The sequence below is a fragment of the Felis catus genome, chromosome A2 (assembly GCF_018350175.1).
Source record: "Felis catus isolate Fca126 chromosome A2, F.catus_Fca126_mat1.0, whole genome shotgun sequence".
In the NCBI taxonomy this organism is placed as follows: Eukaryota; Metazoa; Chordata; class Mammalia; order Carnivora; family Felidae; genus Felis; species Felis catus.
In genome coordinates this window covers 81,007,557-81,029,834 of record NC_058369.1, presented here as the reverse complement: position 1 = coordinate 81,029,834, position 22,278 = coordinate 81,007,557, and the positions used below count along the sequence as shown (strand labels likewise).

Sequence of the window (22,278 nt, the reverse complement as noted above, 5' to 3'; positions counted from 1 at the left end):
GTGTTCAGGGAATGGAGGCAATGGTGAGGATTTTTCCTTATTGAAGTTGGGGTTCTTGAGGGTTTTAAAGTTTACTCTTAGTATATGTGCTGCCAAAGCGAGCACTTTAATGTTTACTTTTTTTAATGTTTACTTATTTATTTTTTGAGAGACAGAACACTTGTGGGGGGGGGCAGAGAGAGAGGGAGAGAGAGAGAGAATCCCAAGCAGGCTGTCAGTGCGGATCCCAACATGGGTCTTGTTCTCATGAACCATGAGATCATGACCTGAGTTGAAATCAAGAGCCAGACACTTAACAAAATGAGCCACCAAGGTGCCCCTAATGTTTATTGTTTTTTTTTTAATTTTTAAAATTAAAAAAAAAATTTAACATTTAATTTGAAGAGAGAGAGAGAGCACATGTGAATGAGTAGGGGAGAGGCAGAGAGAAAAAGAGATACGAAATCTGAAGCAGGTTCCAGGCTCTGAGCTGTCAGCACAGAGCCCGACGCGGGGCTCGAACTCGTGAACTGCTGAGATCATGACCTGAGCTAAAGTCGGACACTTAACTGACTGAACCACCCAGGTGCCCCTAGTCAGTCTATATATTAACCACACTCATATTAACATTTTCAACGGACTCCTTGTATGTGATTCTGAAGGATATGACTTAGGTCTGCAGACTTTTCTATATTGCTCAATAGTAATTCCCATAAAAGACTGACTTCCCCTGGTTCCTTTTAGGTTTTCAGTCTATTCTGAAATTACTCTGATCACCTCTGACAGTAGTTCACTACCATGTTTATCTTTAAAATCACTTCACGGCATTTTGAGCAATCCCCCAGATAGTCACATGGCTAACCTCCTTTCCTCCTTGCTCTTTGCTCTGATGTCACCTTCTTGGTGAAAACCGCCTGACTTAGCTGCTCTCCTATTTAAAACTGCAATCTGCCTTTTCTTCTTCCACCCAACTATGTAGCCCTGCCCTACCCTATTTTTAGTTTTTGTTTTTCCCTGTAGCATTTACCATCTCCTAACATGTATCACATTTGACCATTTAGGATGTCTCAAATTTATTGTTTCTCTTCTCTCCACTGTAATATAGGCACCAGTGGAGCAGGGATCTTTGCTCTCTTCACTGATGTATCCCAAGATCTAGCCTAGAACAGTGCAGGACCCATGGTAGGCATTCAACAATCCTTGTTGAGGACCAAATGTTAAATGAATTCACTTCTTTACTGTGTCTACTGCAGGTGAATGAACCTAAGCACCTTCCACTTTCACTTTCACCTTCACCTTCCACTTTCAAAACAACTGAGAGTATACAACCTATCACCTTCCACCCCAACCCCAAACTAGAAATAGAAAGCCCTGGTTCCTCAGCAGTACTGTGACATGTCAGCAGAAGACATGTTAATTATTTAACACCTTAGGATTCAAGATGAAAACCTAAAATCTCTGAACCTAGTGTATGTCCCAAGAGCACTGAGGAGACCCATTAGTGTTTAGGTGAAACTGTGAATAATTTTCCGATTTCTTAAAATAGTGATTCATACATTTTTCAAACTGAGGTCAGTGTAAAGGACATTCCTCTGTGACACTGCTTTCTGTTACAGCCATGCTGCCTCATGGTGTTCCGTAGCATAAAGTCAGGGTTAAAGATTTTTCAGAAAGGCCAGTGACTTCAACTACAAAATGTTTAAGGTGATCCTTCAGCAAACATTTATAGAGTATCTGCTTTTATTTTATTTTTTAATAAAGTTTATTGATTTATTTTGAAAAAGAGAGCAGCAGAGAGAGGGAGAGAGAGAATCCCAAGCAGGGTCCCACTGTCAGTACAGAGTCTGACACGGGGCTCCATCTCATGAACCATGAGATAATGACCTGAGCCGAAATCAGGAGCCAGATGCTTAACTGACTGAGTCACCCAGGCATCCATGGAGCATCTGCTTTTATGGCAAGCATTGCTAGCTGTTCAGAAAAACAAAAAATTAAGTCACGGTTCCTGCCCTCAGGAAGCTTTCAGTTGGAGGACACGAGTAGTTAAATAAAAATTACGATACAACAGAGAGCAATCATGTTGAGAGACTCAAGTCCTCACAAAGGAAGAGGCAAGGGAGTTGTAATTTAGAATTTGCCTGCAGTTCTGAGAAGTGATTTCTTTCACCTGCCTCATCAGAATTGTCCCTCTGTCTTGTTAAGTATAACCCTATACTTGCTATTTGGGTGGAGGGGGAAACTTGTGTTATTTCTTTATAACCCAAATGATATAAGTTTGCTATAAAAACTTAGAAAATACAGGTAAGTATAAAGAAAAATTAAACATCTACATTCTCACCACACTGATCTAGTTTCTCAGGCTTTTTATTTCACTCTGGCTGACTTGACTAAACCTTTGCTCCAGCAAGATCCCTCCTCTTTGCCATTAACTGAGCCTGTACTTTGCGTCTGGGCTCTGAGAGTAAGGTTACACAGAGCTTGGATCCAGACTACCTCTCTATGATTCCAAGGTCCTCATAAAGTCTAAATCCAACCGTAAGTGACTGCCCACTGGCACTATCTCCTCAGCCTCAAGAAAGGAAAAGCAGCCCCTGGTGTCCAGGAGCTGACCTGACACGGCTGGGCCTTGCTGTTCTCCCAAAGAACAGAAATGACTTCACAGAACATCAGCTGCGGACAAAGCCACTCTGGGGTCATGATGGGACAAGACAGACACAGGACCACTTCGTCATGATGCCTGAAAGTGGACACAACCAGAAAGAACATTGTCTACCTCATGGTACACCACACATCCCCTTCTCCTGGAATAGTGGTGACGGTGCTATCTCTTTGCCAGTTTTAGCTTAACCTCACTCTTGTCTACCCTCCCTGTAGATTAGGGTTTACTGAGATCCCTAACCAGAATGACTGTTTATGGCATCCAATACAGAGCAAAGCCCCACTTATACAAGACCTTGCCAGAATCATGAAATACAGCTCCAAATCTCATAGTAATTCCTTTTGTAACATCCTCTTATTGAGATGTCCCCTGGTTCTATGGCATGATTTCTCCGTACTGGAATGAGCAGTAAACCCAACCTGTCAGCTACAGGGGCGCTCTTGGTGGTCTTTGCTGCAAGGCACTGGATGCCTATAAATGTGTTCTGGTGATATCAGGGGGGTGGGGGAGGGAAAGAGAGAGAGAGAGTCCCCATCCTTTCCTTCAGTCTGCTTTCCCCTCTGGCTGCCCTCTTTCTTTCCCTTTAATCCTAGATTTTTCTGCCCAAAGCCTCAACTTGAAACACTGCCTCACACTTACTTCTCAACTCACAATAATCTTTCTTCCCTTGCATGTCTGTCTCCAAAGCCTGGGCAAGAGCTTTCCACACTACAGGGCAGCTTTGGGTAGTCTAGTCTCTCCTGAAACCATCCTCATTTATAGCCAAATCGCTAATAATGTTCTAACTGCAAAATCTTCAAGGCTTTTCTCATACTTCATCCTCTCCATTCTCTCGGAGGCCTTTTTTGTCCCTGTTGAACACCTCTACCATGTTGAAATGTCTCCCTTGAGTTTCCCAGTCTCCCAAGCTTCTCTGGAATTCCTTCTTCTTCCTGCTCCTGTGCCATCACTAGTCTTCCACACTGAGGCCTTTCCTCCCTTCTCCCAAGGATCTCCCTGGATGAGCACATTCCCTCCTCAGCACCAATATGTTAATGTTTCTCAAATCTGCCTCTCTTCCTAGCAGGCTGCTGGAGAGCCCTGCAGGGTGGAAAAGCAATTCCCTCAGAGACAATGTGCTGAAGACCAGATTATTACGTTTTCTCCCAAACACCTGAAGTTTCTTCATTTCTTCTCTCAGTCCCTGCTATCACTGGCCACCCAGTCACCCAGACCAGAAACCACAGAATCACCCTGGATCCTCTTCCCTCCCTCACTCGCTACTTTGATCACATCTTCTCTGAAGTCTCTCTACCATAACTCTTTCTTTCTCCAAGACCGAATTTTCATTTAGCTCTTGCCAGGGTGACACAGCATCCTACTACTGCTCTGCCGTCTCCCATTCCTAACCTCTGCAACCCATTCCACCCCCATCCCCTGTTTTCTTTCAAAAACACAGATTGTTCATGTCACCCTCCTGCTTCCCACTGTCTACAGAACAATATTTAAACTCCAGAGCAAACAGAGGGCTTCACTTACCCTCCCAGCCTCATGGCTTAGCTGTAATGACCTACCAGGGAGCTTCCTCTTGCTCACGTCTATCTGACTAGTTGGATTCAACTGTTCATTCATTCATTCAATAAACGTTTACTGGGTGCATACTATGCACCAGACATTGTGTGAGGCTTTAGCAATTTCAGTAATAGAAAGCACAGGCCCTGTCCTCAAGGAGCTTGTATCTAATGGAAGACAAAGCACCTGTGATAATGTTCTTATGTAATATGCAAAAAAAAACAAAAAACAAAATGGCAGCCCAGTTAAATGAGTGCATGCTGAAATAAGTGCTTTATTGGAAAGGCAGTGTAATGTGATGATTATCATCATGTGCTCCTGGCCAAACTGCCTGAGTCCCAGTCCCAGCTCAGCCAATTCCTAGCTCTGTGACCTTAAACAAGTTGTTCTCACTGTGTCTTTGTTCTAACACCTGTAAAGTGGAGGTAATAATAGTTCCTTCTTCAGACAGTTGCTGTACGGATTAAATGAAGTCCTGGTTGTAGAATGGGTAGAGTGGAGTCTGGCACATAACAGTGCCGACAGTGTCTCCATTTGTATTATTATTGTGCCTTGAGAAGTATGTCCAGGGATTATGTCACCATGTACAAGAGTCACCAAGACCAGCTTGAGGAGGAGCTTGAGGGAGATCAGAGATGTTTTTTCAGCAGGAGGCAATACCTAAGCAGGGTCTGACAGCCTGAGTTAGCCAGACAAGACACAAATGGGTAGTCCAGCCCAATAAAATGGGGGGGGGGCAGGCATAGAATGTAAATAATACAAGGGTGATGGAGTGAGGTACATTCTGGAATTTTAAGGTAGAAATGACAGGATGACAAGAAATGAGGTGGGGGAGGCAAACTGAAGCCACATTGTGTGGGATTTTCCTTGTATGCTGTGATAAGCAGTAGAGATTTTTACCCTGAAGATAAACTATTGCCTCCAATGGAGATATTGAAGGGTTTTAAGCAGGGACATGACACAATCATGTTTCCATTTCAGAAAGCTCATTATAGCAGCCCTTCTTAGGGTGCTGGGCAAGTGGGAGCAGGGAATCCCAAGAGGAGGCTATTAAGCAAATCCCAAAGGAGATGATGGGGCTTGATCCAAGTTTTGTCGGGGGGGGGGGGGGGGAGGGGAATGAGAAGAAGATAGATGGAATTCCTCCCCTTTCTATTTAAACTGCTGTTGACCCTTCAGAACTTGCTCCTTGGGGAGCCTTTCCTAAGGTCCCCAGGCAAACTTAGCTGATCTGCCATTTATAGCCCAGCCCTGGAGAACAGGAAATGGGTCTTTCTTCACTTTTATAGCCATATTTAGCACTGTGAGTTAAGAAAAGGTCTTTTTAGGTGTTAGATACAAGTTTCAACGAATGTCTTTTAAGGAAAAGGATCGAGATGATAGACTACCAAAGGCATCACTAGCATGTTTTCTGATCCTTTTACTTTTTCAACATGCTTAGCCGCCAATATAAGTCTTATAATAATAGCTGTCCTGAAGCTCCACAAAGCAATATTTGTTTTGTTTAAATTGTTTAATTTGGGGTGCCTGGGTGGCGCAGTGGGTTAAGCGTCCGACTTCAGCCAGGTCACGATCTCACGGTCCGGGAGTTCGAGCCCCGCGTCAGGCTCTGGGCTGATGGCTCAGAGCCTGGAGCCTGTTTCCGATTCTGTGCCTCCCTCTCTCTCTGCCCCTCCCCCGTTCATGCTCTGTCTCTCTCTGTCCCAAAAATAAATAAACGTTGAAAAAAAATTTTTTTAATTGTTTAATTTAATTAAAACCAACAAATTAAAAATTGAAAAGTATTATGCTTTGGTGATGATGATTGTCATTTATTTCTCTTTTATAAGCACATTAAATATTCTTCTTCCAATGTATAGGAAATTATAACCTGTTAAATTTATGTTCTTTTATTTAAGGAGATAATTAATGTTTTAATTAAAAGTAGGTCCAAAATAGATATAGGGTTTACAGCACCAATTATTTTCCTTATTATTCCTGACAGCAGGAAGCCATCACTCTTGTTAGTATTCTTGCCACCCTATCTTGGATGGATTGATATGATTTCAATTGATTAGGTGTTGTTGAAAAGCTTAATGTTTTCCTTTGGTCCTGGGCTGAATAGCATTTTTAATAACATCCACATCTACCGTTGTGTAAACCATATTCATGTACAATCTGACTGAATAAGGCTTTTTTTTTTTTAACCCACTGGTTGAGAATTTTTCCCACTGGTTTTTCTCGGATTTTTCTTTTCATTTTAAATGAACCCAATTCCAGCAATTCATTTACAATAGAAAAGACTAAAAAAATCCAATGCTTAAAAGAGATCAACTTTTAGACAATGGTAAATGTTAATAAAATTAGACATATCTTTTTCTGACACTATGCATTTTTCAGAACATTAATGTTCACTGTTATATGGTGTTCTATATTTTCAGTATTGTGAACATTTTCAGTCTGAAAAAAGATTTACACTGTAACAGAGTTCTTGAGCCTATTACAAAGGCTATCACATTTTTGCATTCACAAAAGTCACAATAAAAATCAGTTCAACCTAAGAACACTGATAATATTTTTGAAACTATAACTAGAATGGGGTTTTCTGATTCAAGAGTTACATACGTACACAATCAGAAATTTGCCAGTAATAATCATCAGGTGTCATGTTATTTAGATAAAGCCATATTGATGATGTATATATTATTACAACTAATAAATGGTGTTTTCTTAGGCCTTTCAGAAACTAATATAATTTTTCCCATTTCTTTCTGAGCCCATTAGATTCTCTTTAGCAGAGATAATTTGTAGAAATTTCTTTAAATTCAAAAATGTAATTCTTAATGTGACAAATTTCCCAAAAATACGACTGCATAAAAAAATTGATATTATGCCTATGATGGTGAAAATGGCATGACATTTACAAAGACTGGCTTCAAATATATTCATTATCAAATGCTTAAATCAAGAAATATATGTATCGCTGAGAAAAACTTGCATTTAATCTATCAACATTTTTTGAATGGCTGTCATATGCCAGGTTCCGGGGAACTAAAGAGCTCTAAAGGCACAGTTCTTATGTTTGAGAAGCCTTCTCTCAAAGGGTATATCTATTTCTTTGCAGAGGAAAATTCTATGTGAAGTGGTAAATGCTACAGTGAGGACACAAATGAAGTCAGGTGGGAGTTCAAGAAGTAGAGTGAACAAACACTGTGTGGTGGCACGGATCCTGTCTTCACCTTTTCAGTGTGTGTGTGTGTGTGTGTGTGTGTGTGTGTGTGTGCGTGCATGTGTGTGGGTACATGTGCATATGTGCATCTGTGAGTCTAGTATGGGTGAGACTCAGGATGTGTATGAGACACTCAAAAAGTACAAGCCATTTAATGTGACTATTTAATGTCCACTTAACGTATCTAAAACGATACGGCATCTATCCGCAAGTCTGAAATTAATGGTGCACACAGTGGAAACAAGAATATAGACATGGAACACAGATCATGTTTAAAAGCAATTAAGTAGAAACATTTTCAACAAAGTTGACAAGAAATTTAAGTGGTAAATTAAACAGATAGGGTTTTTTTGGTAAAATTCTAAAATTACTAAGATTTATATTTCCAGAACAACTAAATGTAATTAGTTAGAAAAAAATAGGAAAAGAAGATAAATTTTCTCTTAGTTTCTCTTGCTCATGTTTAGTATTTCCAGAAGTCTATAGATCTTTGTTGATAATTACTAAATACGAATCCATAAATCCCCCTTAGGAATACGAAGGGATCAATAATTCCATTTTTAAAGCATGATGATCAAGTAATAGTGATGAAATACTTAGTACATAGGACACAGGGCCTACCATGAGTAATTTTGACAAAACTAACATAGAGGAGTCCGAGATGATTCTTACCTCCTTGTTCACACAACTGCTGGGCTAAAGCATCTTTGAAAATAATCTGGCCCCTGTGCGTTGCCGTAGCCCTGAAAATGAATAGGAAAGGTTAATCTAAATCTTGTAAATTTGGTGATAATTTAATGTATTTTTAAAATTTTTCAAAAAACCTCATTTTTAAATGTTACTGTATAGATGCAATCTTTTTAACACTGAGTGCATTTGAACAGTGATACAAATGAACAAGAGTCAAGGCTTAACCCAAGGCACCTGGGTTGAGAATTATCTTCCAGTTTAGGGGCACCTGGGAGGCTCAGTCAGTAAAGCTTCCAATTTATGCTCAGGTCATGATCTCATGGTTTGTGAGTTCGAGCCCTAAGTCAGGCTCAATGCTGACAGCTCAGAGCCTGGAGTCTGCTTCGGATTCTGTGTCTCCCTCTCTCTCTCTCTCTCTGCCCCACCCTCCCTTCATGCTCTGTCTCTCAAAAATTTTTTAAAAATTAAAAAAAAAAGAATTATCTTCCTGTTTTACTTTGTAAAGATATTGTAACATTCATGTGCTTATTCTGAAAACTGCAGATATGAGCAAATCCTGGATAGAAGAAAAGGTATGGAAAGGATGCTGATTAAAATTTCTTCCTCAGGAGACTGGTATAAAATGTTTTGTGAAGCAATAAGATATCAACACAGGAGAAAGATGCTCCTAATGTGCTTTCTTTTCTGAAATCAACAGTCACCATAACACATAGAGAGTTTAGACAGAGAATTATATTTTTTATTTTTAATTTTATTATTTTTTAATGTTTATTTACTTTTGAGAAAGAGAGAGAGACAGAGCATGAGCAGTGGAAGGGCAGAGAGAGAGGTAGACACAATCCACAGCAGGCTCCAGGTTCTGACCTGTCAGCACAGAGCCTGACATGGGTCTCGAACTCACAAGCAGTGAGATCATAACCTGAGCCAAAGTCAGTTGCTCAACTGACTGAGCCACCCAGGTGCCCCAAGATTTTACATTTTTTAGAAGTATTTTTAAAGGGCTATTCAGAGGTTCTGTAATAAAATACATCTTATAATAATAAGATACATCATAATAAAATACATCTTTTCTCCCTACTGGGTCTAATTCATCATTTGAAGTAGATGTGCATCTTTTCCCGCCTCTAATCAGAGCCGTGCACATATATTGGTGAAAAAAATAACATCCCTGTAGCAGATGTGTTATTCAGTGGCTATAATAGGAACTGTCTTATTAAAGGAAGAATTATTTATGCTTTATATTTGAAGTATTTTTCCTTAAAAAGTACTTCTCTGGCACAAAATGTATTGTTTGAACAAACTTAAAACAGAAAATCATGTCTCTTCAAGGAAATTGATTTTAGAAAATAAGCCGTACAAAAATCTTTTTTGTAACTGAAAAAATATTAACATTAAATCTCAACTTTCATTCTACCAAAACCACCTTAGGACAAAAAATAATTTGATTCAGCCATCATTTACTGAAGATGGATTATGTACAAGGCACTGCAAAGTCTGCAGAGGGCAAAGTTTGGCCTCTGTATTTCCCCTCCAGTTGTGTACCTCTCAGTCAACATCTTGTCCTTTGTGGGGCCCATGGGACCTCATGGCTCCCAACATTCCCCACTCTGGTCTCTACGTGGATGTACCTTCCTTCTCCAAGCTGCAGACCTTTCTGATTTTTATTCCCTGTTGAACTGTTACTATCCCCTAGTGTCAGCTCCCAGGACCCAACTCTCCACAAGTAATCTGACAAACCAAGCCACGCTGAAGTGTTAATGGGTGATGCTGCTCCAAGCTAACACATTTCAGCAGTGAAACAGAAAAATATTACACATACACAATGGCATAATAGTGAGAGCTTTGAATGGTGGGAAGGAGACAAAATTGGAAAGAAAAATTACTGGGTTGCCTTCATTTCACACTGTATGTGACGTTTATAATCAGCCCTTGTTGTCACATATTAATCATTATCAAAATTGGGGCATCTGGGTGACTCAGTCGGTTAAGCGTCGACTTTGGCTCAGGTCACAATCTCACAGTTTGTGAGTTCGAGCCCCGCGTCCGGCTCTGTGCTGACAGCTCAGAGCCTGGGCACTACTTCAGATTCTGTGTCTCCCTCGCTCTCCACCCTTCCCTTCCCACCTCAACGCTCCCCACCCCCCCCCCCCCCCCGTCTCTCTCTCTCTAAAATAAACATTAAAAAAATTAATCATTATCAAAATTACTAATAAACAGAGGTTACCACACTATATATTCACATGTGTTTATAGGTTTTCCTTTGCCATTAGCAAACTGAAAATGAAGAGGGCTAAATATAGTGCTAATCCAAGCCACAAACATGGCCTATGGACTCACTAATCAATTGCAGGTTTTATGCCCAGAGGGGACATGGAAACTTGATTTACCTAAATACATTTCATTGTCAAATCTCAATCAAGTCAAGAGCTTCTGAGTTCACACTCACTTCTAATAGCAACACAGCAATCACAAATGGAAAACTTTAATTGAAATTTGCTTTGGAAAGAACATATTTTCTGACATCATTAACCACCAAGAAAAGTCTTACAACATACAGTGTTCAAGTGTTCACTTTAGTTGTATTCTGATAGTGAGTATACAACATCCCTATTGTAGTATTTCTCATTGATCCACAAACTGAGTTATCATTGTGCCAGTCTATGTTCCCACAAACACAATGAGGCCAAAGTACCCAGAAAAAAATCAGGTCACAGAGGTTTTGCCTTCTCCCTAGATATCAGAGATACTGAAATACCCTGGTCACTGCACAGCACCTTATGAATAGTCCATACCACATTCCCAATACTCAGTTTCCTCAGATTTAGTATTTGTTGTTTTCATGCATGCTTTTACTTCTGCTACTTTGGTCTGATGAGTACATTTCTGAGGGACTAGGGAATAATTGAAACTGAAGGCACTTTTATCATTTGGTCAAAATTTCTTTAGCAGTGGTACTTACTCTTTAAACAAATATATGAAATCTCAACATGTTCCTATATTCCTAGGTTTTGAAGTCACTGGGTTCCCTCGCCTCATCCAGCATGATCCTCGTCACCCATTCCCCAAAACCTCCTGGTACACTTCTCAGGAACTCTTAGGGTTTTACAGTGGCAGAATTTGAAAACCACTGAACTAATCTAGCTCCTTACGGTGCATGGGTCAGGGCACTAAGGCCCAGTAAGAACATGTTGAGGGTCACACAGCCTATTAATGGCAGATAGGACCTGATCCAAGGTTCCATTCTTTCCAAGTCTTCAAAATGTGCTCCAGAGTAGTGCCTAGGGGTCTCCACGGGAGTCTGAGGGAGAGGCAGCAGGGGGCGCTCCAGGCACCACCACTTCAACCAGAGTATCTGGGCTTTATAAGTTCTAATAATTTCATGTTGTTTGAAGGAAGGGCTCAGCAATTAGAAACTGGCTTAAGAAGCACCCCACGTGCCCAGTGTCATTATCTGAAATTCTCTGCTTGTGAAAAGTCGAACTAGTAATAATAACGTGACTGCTAAGTGTATGTATATATATATATATATATATATATATATATATATATATATATATAGGCTCTAATAAATTAGCTCCATTAATCCTGACCACAACTCTATAAGGTAGATATGATTATTCCCATTTTCCTGGGACACAGAATTATTGTGTGATTTGCCGAATGTCACACAACTAGTGGTAAAGCCAGGATTTAAATTCAACCAGTCTAAGTGTAGGGGCCTTGCTTTTTTTTTTTCTTTTTTTCTTTTGTTTTGTTTATTTTTGGGAGAGAGAATGAGAGAGAGAGTGAGCAGGGGAGGGGCAGAGAGAGGGGGGGACACAGGATCTGAAGCAGGCTCTGCACTCACAGCAGTGAACCTAATATGGAGCTTGAACTCACAAACCGTGAGATCATGACCTGAGCCAAAGTCTCACGCTCAACCAAATGAGCCACCTAGGTGCCCTAGAGTCCTTGCTTTTAACCATTACATTACATTGTCATTGATCTGGTTCAAAGATCTGAAGGTAGTTTTCACTCTTTTTTCAGAGGGAAAGCCTACTTTCTGGGCCTGATCTTTAAATTCATGTGCCCTATGGCTTGTGTCTCTTCTAACCCTTCAGTCCATAGCTAAACCCTTTTATTTAACCTCCTTTTGGACAAACTTCTTTTCTGTTTCTAGTTGGAAACTTAGCCACTTGGCCAGCAACTCCATGGGGGTTGTCTTTAAAAATAGCAAATCCTGCCATTTGCAAAAACGTGGATGGAACTGGAGGGTATTATGCCAAGCAAAGTAAGTCAGAGACAGATATCACATGATTTCACTCATATGTGGAATTTGAGAAACTTGACAGATGATCATAGGGAAAGGGAAGGAAAAACAAGATAAAAACACAGAGAGGGAGGCAGACCATAAAAGACTCTCAAATACCGAGAACAAACTGAGGGTTAATAGGGATGGGGAAAATGGGTGATGGGCATTAAGGAGGGCACTTGGGATGAGCACTGGGTTTTGTACATAAGTGATGAATCACTCCTGAAGCCAAGACTACACTGTATGTTAACTAACTTGAGAATAAGAAAGAAAGAAAGAAAGAAAGAAAGAAAGAGAGAGAGAGAAAGAGAGAAAGAGAGAAATAACGAGAGAAAGAGAGAGAGGAAAGAAAGAAAGAAAGAAAGAAAGAAAGAAAGAAAGAAAGAAAGAAAGAAAGAAAGAAGGAAGGAAGGAAGGAAGGAAGGAAGGAAGGAAGGAAGGAAGGAAGGAAGGAAGGAAGGAAGGAAGGAAGAAAGAAATCTCAGGGAGCCTAGGTGGCTTAGTCAGTTGAGTGTCCAACTCTTAATTTTGGCTCAGGTCATGATCTCACGGTTCATGAGTTCAAACCCTATGTTGGGTTCTGTGCTGACAGTGCAAAGCCTACTTGCAATTCTCTCTCTCCCACTCTCTCTGCCCTTCTGCTTGTGCATGCACTGCTCTCTCTCTCTCTCTCTCTCTCTCAAAATAAATAAATATACATTTTAAAAACATTTAAATAGCATTTCTCTCTCTCTTATTTTAATCCCAGTATAGTTAACATACAGTGTTATATTGGTTTCAGGTGTAAAAAATAGCATTTCTCTTGATCACCTCTCCTACAGTACTTTGTGAGTCCCTTGGCTTCTAATCAGCTCACCATCACCACAGTCCCCTTTCAACTCTGAGTCGTATTTCCTCCAACAGGAATTTCCTCCCACGACCCCTCATGTCTGTGTTCATCTCTACCAAAGACAAGGGCACAGGATGCCAACCTCATCTATGCCACTGCCCAAACCCTGGAGGGATACACAGGACACAAACACATGGTGAAGGTAATTATCATGTGTGTCACTTATATATATATATATATATATATATATATATATATATTTATATATTTATATATATTATATAATATAATAATAATTAATTATATTTAATTAAAATATAAATATATTTAAATATATTTATTTATATATATTTATTAAATATATATTTATATAAATTATATATAATATATAATTTATATATAATATATAATTTATAATATATATATATATATATATATATATATATATATATATAGGCTCTTAAACCCCTTAGATAACATTTTAATATAAAGGTGCCCAACCCTATGGTAGGTATATGGCTAATCACTGTAAGGGCCTACATATTCACATTGTATCTTGGGGAGAAGAAAGACCAGAACCCAGGTGACCAGCAAGAAAATAGTTCCATTGCTTTATACCATGAGATGTTTGCTCTACACTCCCAGGATGTGGCCAAAGTCAATAATGGCAAGCTCACTTTGAATATATTTAGAAGTATGAAATAATTTATGGTGGTTTACCTATAGAATTGTAGCACTTATTCAAATCTATGGATGTATATATATTTATATAAAGATAAATAGACATAAGTATAAAATACATCTAAATATATATGAACATAAACGTATACATTTAAAATTAAAATATATTTACATATATTACATATATTCAAAAATTGCTAAAAGCAGAGTTGAAAGACTCAAAAATTGCCCTCCAATTTTTAATCCACATTATATTTTTCTTATAAAAATAAACAGCTATGATAGATGGTGACAGGCCTTATTCATTCTCAGAATTATTTTAGCATAATTTACAGTGTTCTTTTAGGGGCACATCTATCAAATTTGTGGTGCTAATAACTATGTTGGCACTACTTTCACTTAATTCTCCCTAAGTAGCAGTAATTTTTCAGAAGAGGTCAAAAAATCCTCATTGTTCACTGTTCTGAGGAGCAGACCAAATTTATTAAATAAGTTTCTAGTAAGTACTTACCATCTTCTTAGGAGATGCAGATATTTCTAGAGGAAGTTTGCCAACAAGAATCCCTATTAAGTAAGTAATTTTAAAATTCCTTTGGGCTGTTACAGTCTATAATTTGAAAGCTCTATAGATTCTACCAAATGAAGAAAGTTCATTATGATCACCATATTCAGAGCCTGAAATAGCCATTGTTATGAACTTAAAAAAACATTCCAGAATCTGATTTTAACTGAACTCCTAGAGCAGCTGCCTGCCCCAGCCATTTAAGAATTAGTGTATATCCAGCTGAGGCACGATGTTGAAGCTCAGTGTCTGGAATCGGAAAGACCTGAATTATTTTTGCATTTTATTTTAAAAAGAGAGGAGACGTGTGTGGGGAGAAGGGTGGAGGAAGAGAGAGAGCATCCCAAGCAGGTTCCATGCTCACTGCGGAGCCAGACACAGGGCTTGATCCCATGACCTTGGGCCCACAACTGGAGCCAAAATCAAGAGTTGGACAATCAACTGACTGAGCCACTCAGGCGCCCCAAGAAGATCATCATCTAAAAAGTAGTGAGCTGCGGGGCGCCTGGGTGGCTCAGTCGGTTAAGCGTCCAACTTCAGCTCAGGTCATGATCTCACAGTTCATGGGTTCGAGCCCCGTGTCGGGCTCTGTGCTGACAGCTCAGAGCCTGGAGCCTGTTTCAGATTCTGTGTCTCCGTCTCTCTCTGCCCCTCCCCTGTTCATGCTCTCTGTCTCAAAAATAAATAAACGTTAAAAAAGAAAGTAGTGAGCTGCTACTTATGAGCTATCTGGATTTGTACAATTTCTTTCATCACTCTAGGCTTCAGATTTCCAACATGAAGACAGGGTTAATAACAACAATTATTAGTTGAAGATCTTAATAATATTCACTCTTCAGGTATAGTCTCTCTACCTAAATAAATTTCAAGCTTCTGGAATAGTAGGAATAGTTAATTAAAAGGAAATTATGCCCCATTAGGCACAGGTCAAAATGACTTCAACATTTGAGGGAATCAAAATTATACTTTTCAGTTCACAATTCACTTCCAATGTGCAACATTGCGATCCAGTTTCCAAAAAAGGAACAGAATGGGGTTGTAATATAGTTGTTACAATGCCTACCCAGGCATATTGTTTCTTTATTTCATGAATCATTTTGCTTACAAATTACTTAAAGAATCATTTTTAAAGGTAGGGCAATGTGCTTGACTTCCAGTAGAAGGTTACTTTTCCCACAATTCTCTCCTGCTTTACTGAGGTCTGGTATGTTACTGTGTCCTATCCATTCACAGTTGGAAGGTCATTCATTCATCAGTGATCTGACATTAACCGCCCACCAGGAAATGTTACTAAATATGTGGGACATGGGAAAGGAGAGAAGTGGTCTGAATTTGGTAAATTTGATATTCAAAGGAATCAGTTCACTTGCAAAGATTCTTGTCCCCTTTTCATGAGCCAATTACTGCTAATTAGGTTGTGGACACAGCTTGACCCTTATTAAAACAAACAAAAAACAACCAAACTCTTTAAAACATATAAAAGGAGTAATGAATAATTTCAGGGAGAAATTTTTTTATATTAAACTCTCAAGCTGTGCCAAGACCATTGCAAAATGGTAATAGTTTGTGTACATTTTAACAATGCTTTTGCGTTTCAAAGTTTTACTGTTCTCATTTTAAAATTATATCTTTCATTCCTAAACCATACCATTCTTCCCTCTGTCAAATGCATAAATATTTCCTCAAACACGTTTCAGCATTAATGTTCACTACCCAGCAATCACAAAGTCTATGTGTTCTTAAAGACCACCAAATTCACGGCTGAATCCTATTTTCTGATCAAGGTAGAATTTTCATTAGTAAGACAAAGAACATATATAAATAATATCATTCAAATAGGGCCAATAAATCATTGGTTAATAGTAACTCAGCAAAGCTAACTACTAAAATTGACATATAGAGTTTTGTGGGGTTTAATTTTTTTGAGTGTTTGTTTATTTTTGAGAGAGAGAGAGAGAGAGAGAGCCCGCGCGCGCATGCGCGCGCCCACGTGAGTGGGGGAGGGGCAGCAAGAGAGGGAGACACAGAATCCGAAGCAGGCTCCAGGCTCCGAGCTGTCAGCACAGAGCCAGACGCGGGGCTTGAACTCACAAACTGTGAGATCATGACCTGAGCCGAAGTCGGACACTTAACTGACTGAGCCACCCAGGTGCCCCAACATATAGAGTTTTAATCAAAACAAAACTAAGTCTGTGACTTTGGGAGGTAACTTAACCTGTCCGGTTAATTTCCTGATTTGCTTTAAAAAAAAAAAAAAAAAAAAAAAAGCTCCTTGAAGCTCTACAGCCCTATGACCCCATGATTCCGAGTTAAGTGAGCACACATGAGCATGTACACACACGGACAAAGACATGGTGGATGCAGTCTGCACCGACAGGAGTGCTTCCCAGAGCAGTGCAGTGCATAGTAGCAGAGGTGCACTACAGCAGGCTTGCGCCAGCTCACAAGAACTTCTTTTCTAAATAGTTACATTTTTGTTTCATTTTATTTTATAATTTAATACATGTGTGTATATATAAATGGATTCTGCATGTAGGCAATATACAACTCTAGGACAGCTATATTCCCTAATGCATGTAAAATACAAACTTTATCCCAATCATTTAAGTCAAAAAAAAAATGAATCCTAGATTTACTTCCTCTTTTACTGGCAAATTTTGTCAATTTTATTTATTAACTCTCAAATTTACCCTTCTTCTCCATCTTCACAGCCACTGTTTTAATTCAGGATTTGATAACTTGCCATCTGATAAATTGCAACTCTCTCTTGATTGGAAACCCCCTCCAGACTGACCCCCATGCCAATCCAATTTTCACACTGTGCCAATTTTCTTGCTAAAATTGCTTGATATCCTTCTGTGGCTCTCTATGACTTAAAGGATCTGTCAAATTCCTTAGAATGGTCTAAAAGATTCTTCAGGATCTGGTCCATGCCTCATCTCCCACTATACCCTGTAACTGAGCCATAGAATGCTTTTCACAAGTTCCAGAAGGCATGACTTCTCTCACGGGCCAGGAATTTTCATATTCTATCCCCTGTGCATGGAAGTCTCTTGCCAAAACTCTTATTCATCCTCTAAATGTATTCAAGAATCTCTTGCCCTTATAAAGGCTCCTTGGATATCCCAGATAGTGTTAGACACCTTCTCCAAGGAAAGCACAGCTTATTTCCATACCTCTCACCTAGGAACTTCCTAACATATGATGACTCATTTGGCAGCCCAGGCCTTTCTTCGGGCAGACATTCCTACTATAAATTCAAATAAATGGTAAGTAACAAACTCATATTCATGACTGCCTAATAACTTTAACCAACACAAAAACCAAGGTTGATGCCTTCCAAATTCACCAAGACTAAACCCCTGCAATCTGTAGTGAAAAGATTAACACCCTGGGCAGTTAATTAGGTTAAAGAAGAATTGATTGCCTGAGTATATAAGATGCTACGAATCCATATATCTCTGAACCTGGCAAGAATTTTGTCAAAGGCATTGTCTGTCTTTGGAATTTTAACAACAAGCTCAGTCGAGACATTAAATAAGGACCTTTTAGTGCAAACAAATGATGTTTTTTTATCTCTTTAAGGAGAGAAGTAGTTAGCCTATAATTAGATCTCTGGGATGAAATTACAAGCACTGATATAGAAGCATGAAAAATTTTCCAAATAATCTAGCAGAAATCATTGAAAGGAAAGTTTATTGTTTATAACAGGAGGTTAATCTCCATTAAAAAACAAGCAAGGCATCACTGAAAAAGATGCCATGAATGATCTTTCTTATTCAATTCAAAGACTTTTGGAAGCATTTGGCATATTAAATCAGCAATAGGAATTTTCCAAAAGATAGTTCCAACTTTGAATGTGATTTGAAAGTCCCTGGGAGAAAAAGAAAAAAGGAAAGGAAAGCAAGTGAAAATAAAAAACAGAAAAATGAAAAAAAGTTGGAGCTTACAATAAGAAAAAAGCCATTTTTCTATACAATTATCATTAGATTCAGCCTATGCAGAAAAATTTCTCCCAAAAGGGTATTTTTTTAATGGTTATTTATTTTGAGAGAGACAGGGAGAGCAGGGAAGGGGCAGAGAGAGAGGGAGGCACAGAATCTGAAGCAGCCTACAGGCTCTGAGCTGTCAGCACAGAGCCGGATGCAGCGATTGAACCCACAAACAGTGAGACCATGACCTGAGCCGAAGTCAGAGGCTTAACTGACTGAGCCACCCAGGTGCCCCCCAAAATGGTGTTTATAATAGAGATTTTACACTCTTTGTGTTTACACATAGTAGTTTTAAAGGTATACATTTGAGGGGCGCCTGGGTGGCTCCATCAGTTAAGTGTCTGACTTTTTAAATGTTTATTTATTTTTGAGACAGAGAGAAAGCATGAGTAGGTGAGAGGCAGAGAGAGAGGGAGACACAGAATCCTTAGCAGGTTCCAGGCTCTGAGCTGTCAGCACAGAGTCCAACATGAGGCTTGAACCCACCAACTGTGAGATCATGACCTGAGCCAAAGTTGGATACTTAACCGACTGAGCCACTCAGGCGCCCCAAGCACCTGACTCTTGATTTCAGATCAGGTCACGATCTCACGGTTCTTAAAGTTAGAGCCCCACGTTGGGCTCTGTGCTGACAGTGAGGAGTCTGCTTGGGATTCTCTCTGTCCCTCTCACTCTGCCCCTCTCCTAGTAGTGTGCATTTTTGCTCTTTTTCAAAATAAATAAATAATCATTAATAAATAAATAAAGGTATGCATTTGTGTTCTATTTCTATAATCAATTTTTATATTTTTAGTGTGTGAAAGAGATTTCAGGAATGGAAACCCAACGAATAACTTATGAATTTGACTTGAAGTAGTTTGACTTGAGACAAGGCCTAAAACCATAACTCCACTTAGTCCTCTTTTCTGAACTAGGTAATTTTTTCACAACAATTTTATGTTTGTGATCTCTGGGAGTGTCTTACTATACACATCAAAAGAAATTCACCAGCTTCCCAGAAGAGATGTGGGTTATGATGTGTGATCACTATTGCCTGCATATGTGGAAATTTGGCAATGCATAGATGGTCTACATTCATCTGGCCATACAGCTGAAGGTGAAGCCAGGGGCTAGAAAACATGATCCAGACACACAGCAATGGTGGCACCAAGGACTAGAGGCTGCTGCTGAAGGTCTGGCACATGCTGCAGGACAGTGAGACCAAGATCAACATCATCCACATGCAGCTCCACCAGGCACCGTAGACGGGTGCGCTAGAAAGCCAGGCAGCCACAGACAAGGCCTGGGGGCCACAGAGCTGCACGTTGAGGATGTATGGCATCACTTGCAAGCAGAGTGTGTGGTGGCTGAGGGCACCAAGGATCACTGGAGACGTCCTGTGCACTCCACCCAATTCCACCAAATGTAGCGGGAACTCTGATGCTCACAGTGTTTTCAATAATTGCTATGTGATACCGCATTCCAATAATGAATAATCATTTTAGTGAAAAAGCACTGATAGTTAGAGGATATATAACACTAAAGAGAGGCAAACATTTATCCCTGGCAGAGTTTTATCTTTCTTTGCTTTGTAAATCAACAACAAAGTGGGTCTAGAGAGAGAAGCCACCTCCAAGCAGATAAAACCACGCTCTGTTTTGTCAGCATGCAAAAGGATTGCTCTTATTAGCTATTAAAAGCAGCAGAAATGCCAAACTTCTCAAGAGTGATCACAGAATATTAGAGTAATGGAAGGCTGAGTGGACTGATTCATGTATCAAGAAGGATTATACCCAGGTGTCAAACATCTGTCAAAAGCTCCCAACTCACATGCTACACTTCTAAAACTGAACGGAGGAGTGTTGTGTATCAAGATAAAGGACTTTTTATTGTCTAACTTCTAAATGGCTTCAAGTGAGCTTTATCAGCAATTTTCCTGGTTCAGAAAACCACAAGTAATAGATCCTTGATTATAAACAACAAAAAACATGTACAATTTTTGTTATTAAAAAGATCATGTTCTCTCTGCCTCCAGTAGATACTTCAATGAGCCCTGAAGGATTGTGAATCTGATGAAATGCTGAGCTATTAGCCTGCTTTAGGTGCTCACATTTCTTAGTCTGGCCCTGTTGACACAGGATAGGTGCTCAGCAAATTTTTTTTTAAGTTAATTTGAACTGCTTCTTCTATACTAGGCTATATGTACCTCAGACATAGGGATTTTAATCTATCTCTTTTTTTTTTTCAACGTTTATTTATTTTTGGGACAGAGAGAGACAGAGCATGAACAGGGGAGGGGCAGAGAGAGAGGGAGACACAGAATCGGAAACAGGCTCCAGGCTCCGAGCCATCAGCCCAGAGCCTGACACGGGGCTCAAACTCACGGACCGCGAGATCGTGACCTGGCTGAAGTCGGACGCTTAACCGACTGCGCCACCCAGGTGCCCCAATCTATCTCTTTTTATACATTGGTACTTAGTACTTGACATAAATGGCCTTACAGTAAATGTGGAATACATGAATGATCTGTCTGTGTTATGCTTACTATATAAAGTTAAGTGAATTTATAACTAACTGGTAAATTATTGCATAAGAAACACTTCGAAAAAGATGATGAGGTGATAATAATAAATGGTCAAGATAAACATTAGCATAGGAAAGATTTATCTCAGAAATCAAATCAGTTAACAGCAAGAACAATAAAAGTAAATAAGCTAAAGCATTTGCTTGACTATTGCAACATGTTTTCACTATTTAACATTTTCCAGAGTATTCTTAAACCACTTGTATCCCAGAAATGCCTTCCAAAACCTCAAGATGAAAATAGTTTTCATACTACCTTCTTATTTATTTTTAAAATATTTTTTTAATGTTTATTTATTTAGAGAGAGAGAAAGAGCAAGCAGGGGAGGGGCAAAGAGAGAGGGAATGGGAGAATTACAAGCAGGCTCTGCACCATCAGCACGGAGCCTGACATGGGGCTCAAATTCACGAACAACGAGATCACGGACCTGAGCCAATATCAAGAGTCAGGCACTTAACTGACTGAGCCACCCAGGCACCCGCTCATACTACCTTTTTAAATCACTAAAGTTCATCAAAGAAATGTATTTGAGCAGCTCTCCTGTTTTAAACACTTTTTAACTAAGTAAGCTTTGTGTTAGTTTGCCTCAGAGGCATCCTTAGGCAAAACAAGGACAAAACTGGTGAAACAGTTTATCAATTCCAAAGAAGACCTCAGTAAAAAATATTTTCCCACTGGATAGTGAATTAAAGTGTCTGCATATTTGTGAAAACACTAATGCAAAGTATTTAGGTGTCATTTCTGAATGGACCAATAGAGAGAGTACAAGTTTCAGATACAAAAGAATGGGGGTTACACTCTACTTCTGGCACTCATTCTCTCCATAACTTAGGCCATATCACTTAACTTCCACATGTCTCATTTTATTAATCTATAAAATAACTTGACCAGATTAGGTAACTTCTAAGGCTCCAACAGTAAACATGGAATCAGAATGAACATTTTGGGTTTGTACCACAACTCAGTGGTTTACGCTGACCTTAGACAAGTATTTATTTTTTAAAGAGGACTTTAAAATTTTCAATATCTATTTCAAGGATGTCCTGAAAATCAAAAGAGTTCATTCCCATAAAAAGATTGGGGAAAATGGGAAGAATTATAATGATGATGTTATGACTGGTCATTTCAGAAAATATAGGCACAAAATTGAAAGGGAATTGAAAAAAAATCCTTTCACTCTCACCACTTTTATTCAACACAGTACTTGAAGTCCTAGCCACAACAATCAGACAAGAAAATGAAATAAGAGGCATACATATAGGTAAAGAAGAAG

The 22,278-nt window shown here is 39.3% G+C and overlaps 1 protein-coding gene across 3 annotated transcripts in view; it reads right to left on the bottom strand.

The window, feature by feature from the left end:
- RELN (reelin) overlaps positions 1–22,278 on the bottom strand; it is a 536,751-nt gene that overhangs the window by 304,566 nt on the left and 209,907 nt on the right. For all 3 annotated transcript variants that reach the window (XM_019825367.3, XM_019825368.3, XM_011280339.4), the window contains exon 4: positions 8,070–8,140. In XM_019825367.3, coding sequence (XP_019680926.3) covers positions 8,070–8,140 — 71 coding nt within the window. The remainder of the gene's footprint in view (positions 1–8,069; positions 8,141–22,278) is intronic.